The sequence below is a fragment of the Apteryx rowi genome, unplaced genomic scaffold (assembly GCF_003343035.1).
Source record: "Apteryx rowi isolate R43461 unplaced genomic scaffold, aptRow1 scaffold_47, whole genome shotgun sequence".
Classification (NCBI taxonomy): Eukaryota; Metazoa; Chordata; class Aves; order Apterygiformes; family Apterygidae; genus Apteryx; species Apteryx rowi.
In genome coordinates this window covers 1,650,986-1,653,940 of record NW_020450727.1, presented here as the reverse complement: position 1 = coordinate 1,653,940, position 2,955 = coordinate 1,650,986, and the positions used below count along the sequence as shown (strand labels likewise).

The 2,955-nt window shown below is 59.5% G+C and overlaps 1 protein-coding gene across 1 annotated transcript in view; it reads right to left on the bottom strand.

Moving 5' to 3' along the window:
- The window catches only part of LOC112971982 (tubulin alpha-5 chain-like), an 11,755-nt gene that overhangs the window by 4,618 nt on the left and 4,182 nt on the right, over positions 1-2,955 (bottom strand). The window contains exon 3 of the mRNA XM_026077948.1: positions 2,252-2,955. Coding sequence (XP_025933733.1) covers positions 2,470-2,955 — 486 coding nt within the window. The 3' untranslated portion in view covers positions 2,252-2,469. The remainder of the gene's footprint in view (positions 1-2,251) is intronic.

The following is a 2,955-nucleotide window of genomic DNA, read 5'->3' as shown; positions in this document are numbered from 1 at the left end:
GCTGCGGCGGCGGGTCCGGGCTCTGCCGGCGGCTCGGTGCGGCGGGGCTCAGCGCGGAGCTGCGGCTGCGGCAATCCCCGCCGCAGCGCCCTCTTATAAGGGGGAGGGGCCTGCCGCCGCCACGCCCCCCTCATTTGGGTACATTTGCATGCGAGGCGGGAGCATCCCCCGCAGGGAGCGCGCAGGGCGGTGGGACCCTGCCCAGGCCTTCCGCAGCCCCCTTCGGGGTCCCTCCCCGCAGGGCACCCCTAGGGGCCCCAGAGCAGTTCTCAGGCTCCTCTCCATCCCCTCCCGGGGGTGCCGGGCCCTCCCACAGCCCAGGGGCACCCAGCCGGGCTGCGAGGAAGAAGACTTGGCTCAAGCCCTCAGGCAGTGCTATTACAGGCAGCTCTCAGCCACCAGGATGGGGCAGAAGTGAGTACTGCAGCCCCAGCTTTGCTCTGACACCATCTTCCCCTCACTGCAGGCTCAGCTGGGGTCTAGTGACCCCCAAGGCCTCCAGGACCTGGACCTCTAGAGCATGAAAAACGAAGAGAAACAGGTTAGAGACATGGACCAGGCTCTGAAGACCAAGGTACTCCCAAATCTACCGTCACCACCTCAATACTTTGGGTACCTCTGACAAAGGGCTGCCCTTCCCTCCAGTGGGGACTGGCAGGCAATGCCAGGCACCTCTACAAGACTGCAGAACAGCATGGCAGAAATCTGGAGTGTGGGGCTGGCCAGCTGCAAAGAAAGGTCGTTACAGCCAGTTCACTGTTACCTGAATGACTCCTTGTGGCTACGCTCTGCCCTTCTGCTTGAGGCTTGGCTAGTGCAGCCTGCCTTACTGGGGCCAGGACTAGTCCTACTGCTGAGGACGCATGAACCACCAGCCTGGCTCCCCGGCTGATAGGAAAGAGAGGCTGGCACTCAGGCCTTGCACACTGTGCACACAGCAGGGAGCAGGCTCTGTCCTTGCTGCTGGGGTACCATCTCAGTGTTCCCTGCCCATGGAGACAGGGGCTTCTTTCTGCTACCCAGGAGCGTGCAAGTGCCCTGACATACCAGGAGAAACTGCTGTGTCCCCCTCCCCTGCAGTGGGGTCCAGCTCAGAGGCGCAGGCTAACCTTTAGAAAATAAGGAATAGGACACAATTATAACTCTTACATGCTTTTGGCAGCAGTCAAGTCTCTCTGAAGACACAGGGAGAAGGTAACTCTGCTGTGGGATTATTCCCAGAGCAGCAGGGTCCTTCTCGGCCCTACTCAGACCTCAGTAAGGAGGTGTTCAGAGCACTGCCCAGCATGAGGGGCAGCACCTCCTGCCCTGCCCAGCAGCAGACATTGCTCAGCCTAAGCCCAGGGCTCTGGTCGCTGGCACGGGGAACAGTGCCAGGAGCCCTGGAGCTGCCCTGCACCAGTGGGACAACTGCCTGGCCATGGTCCAGGAACCAGTGAGTCCATGCTGGCTCACACTTTCCCCTACAGCTGACGCTGGTGCATGCCGGGAGCAGGAGGAGGGCAACAGAGGACAGCCCCTGCGGGTCAATATAACCAGAGCATTAGTGTTAAGCAGGGAAAGTTAATCTCCGGCCCCAGCCCACTGGATATGAGTTAAAAAACAAATCTCCCATTTACAGCTGGAACCAAGAGCTGCAGTTCGACCCCCCCAATGCCTGGGCAGTGCAGGGAGAGGTCTCAGCATGGGGCAACACAGCATGGGGCAAGTGTCCCAGCGGGATGTCAGGCACAGGCACAGCCAGACTGGGGAGCTTCCGGGCAGAGGACCTCGTGCATGAGGGAAGGGCTCACAGCAACATACCCCATGCCCTGACAAACAGCAGCAGGCCTTGGGGACAGGGAACAGCCTCCCCTACCCAGGTGGGGAGAAAGGGAGCTGCTCCATCAAGAAATGTCCACTCAGTCCCTGAAAGTCACCAGAAGAAAGGCAGAAAAATGGCACCATAAGCCATCAGGGGGTCCTTTCAACCCCTCTGACAACAGCTCCAACAGGAGAGCAGGCAATGGCCAGGCTATTCCTACCCCTTTAACACCTCCTCTCCACTACAGTTCAGCCTCTTTGGGTACCTTCCTGGTATCCTGCTCACAAAGACCAGGAGCTCACTCAGAAAGTTCAAAACTATTGTGCGTCCCATCACACCATGCAAAACACTCGGGACTCCTCCTGATCTTTTTGCTGGGCAGGTTTGGGCACTTTCCCAGAGCATGCTATATGCCCTGTCCATATTTCCAAGATGTGGGACTCTTACCTGTGCAGGGAGCAAGCCAGAGCTGGAGCAGAGCGCGCTAGGAGGAAGCATAGCAGCGACAGCGGCAGAGCTGAAGCACTCACCACACACCTGACCTGGCAAGAAACCAATAGAGCTTGGGGGTTAGTGGGAGACACGGAGACTCTGAAACTGTTTATTGCCAAGGATCTGTGCAGTTAACACAGGAAAAGGAGGAAGGTCCTTTGTCCGGGGCGTCTCTACTCCTCGCCCTCCTCTTCGTCCTCATAGGAGTCCAGGCCCACCTCCTCGTAATCCTTCTCCAGCGCAGCCATGTCTTCCCGCGCCTCGGAGAACTCCCCTTCCTCCATGCCCTCTCCCACGTACCAGTGCACAAAGGCTCGCTTGGCGTACATCAGGTCGAACTTGTGGTCGAGGCGAGCCCAGGCCTCGGCGATGGCCGTGGTGTTGCTCAGCATGCAGACGGCCCGCTGCACCTTGGCCAGGTCCCCCCCCGGCACCACCGTGGGCGGCTGGTAGTTGATGCCCACCTTGAAGCCCGTGGGGCACCAGTCCACAAACTGGATGCTGCGCTTCGTCTTGATGGTGGCAATGGCAGCGTTGACATCTTTGGGCACCACGTCCCCRCGGTACAGCAGGCAGCAGGCCATGTACTTGCCGTGGCGAGGGTCACACTTCACCATCTGGTTGGCCGGCTCAAAGCAGGAGTTGGTGATCTCGGCCAC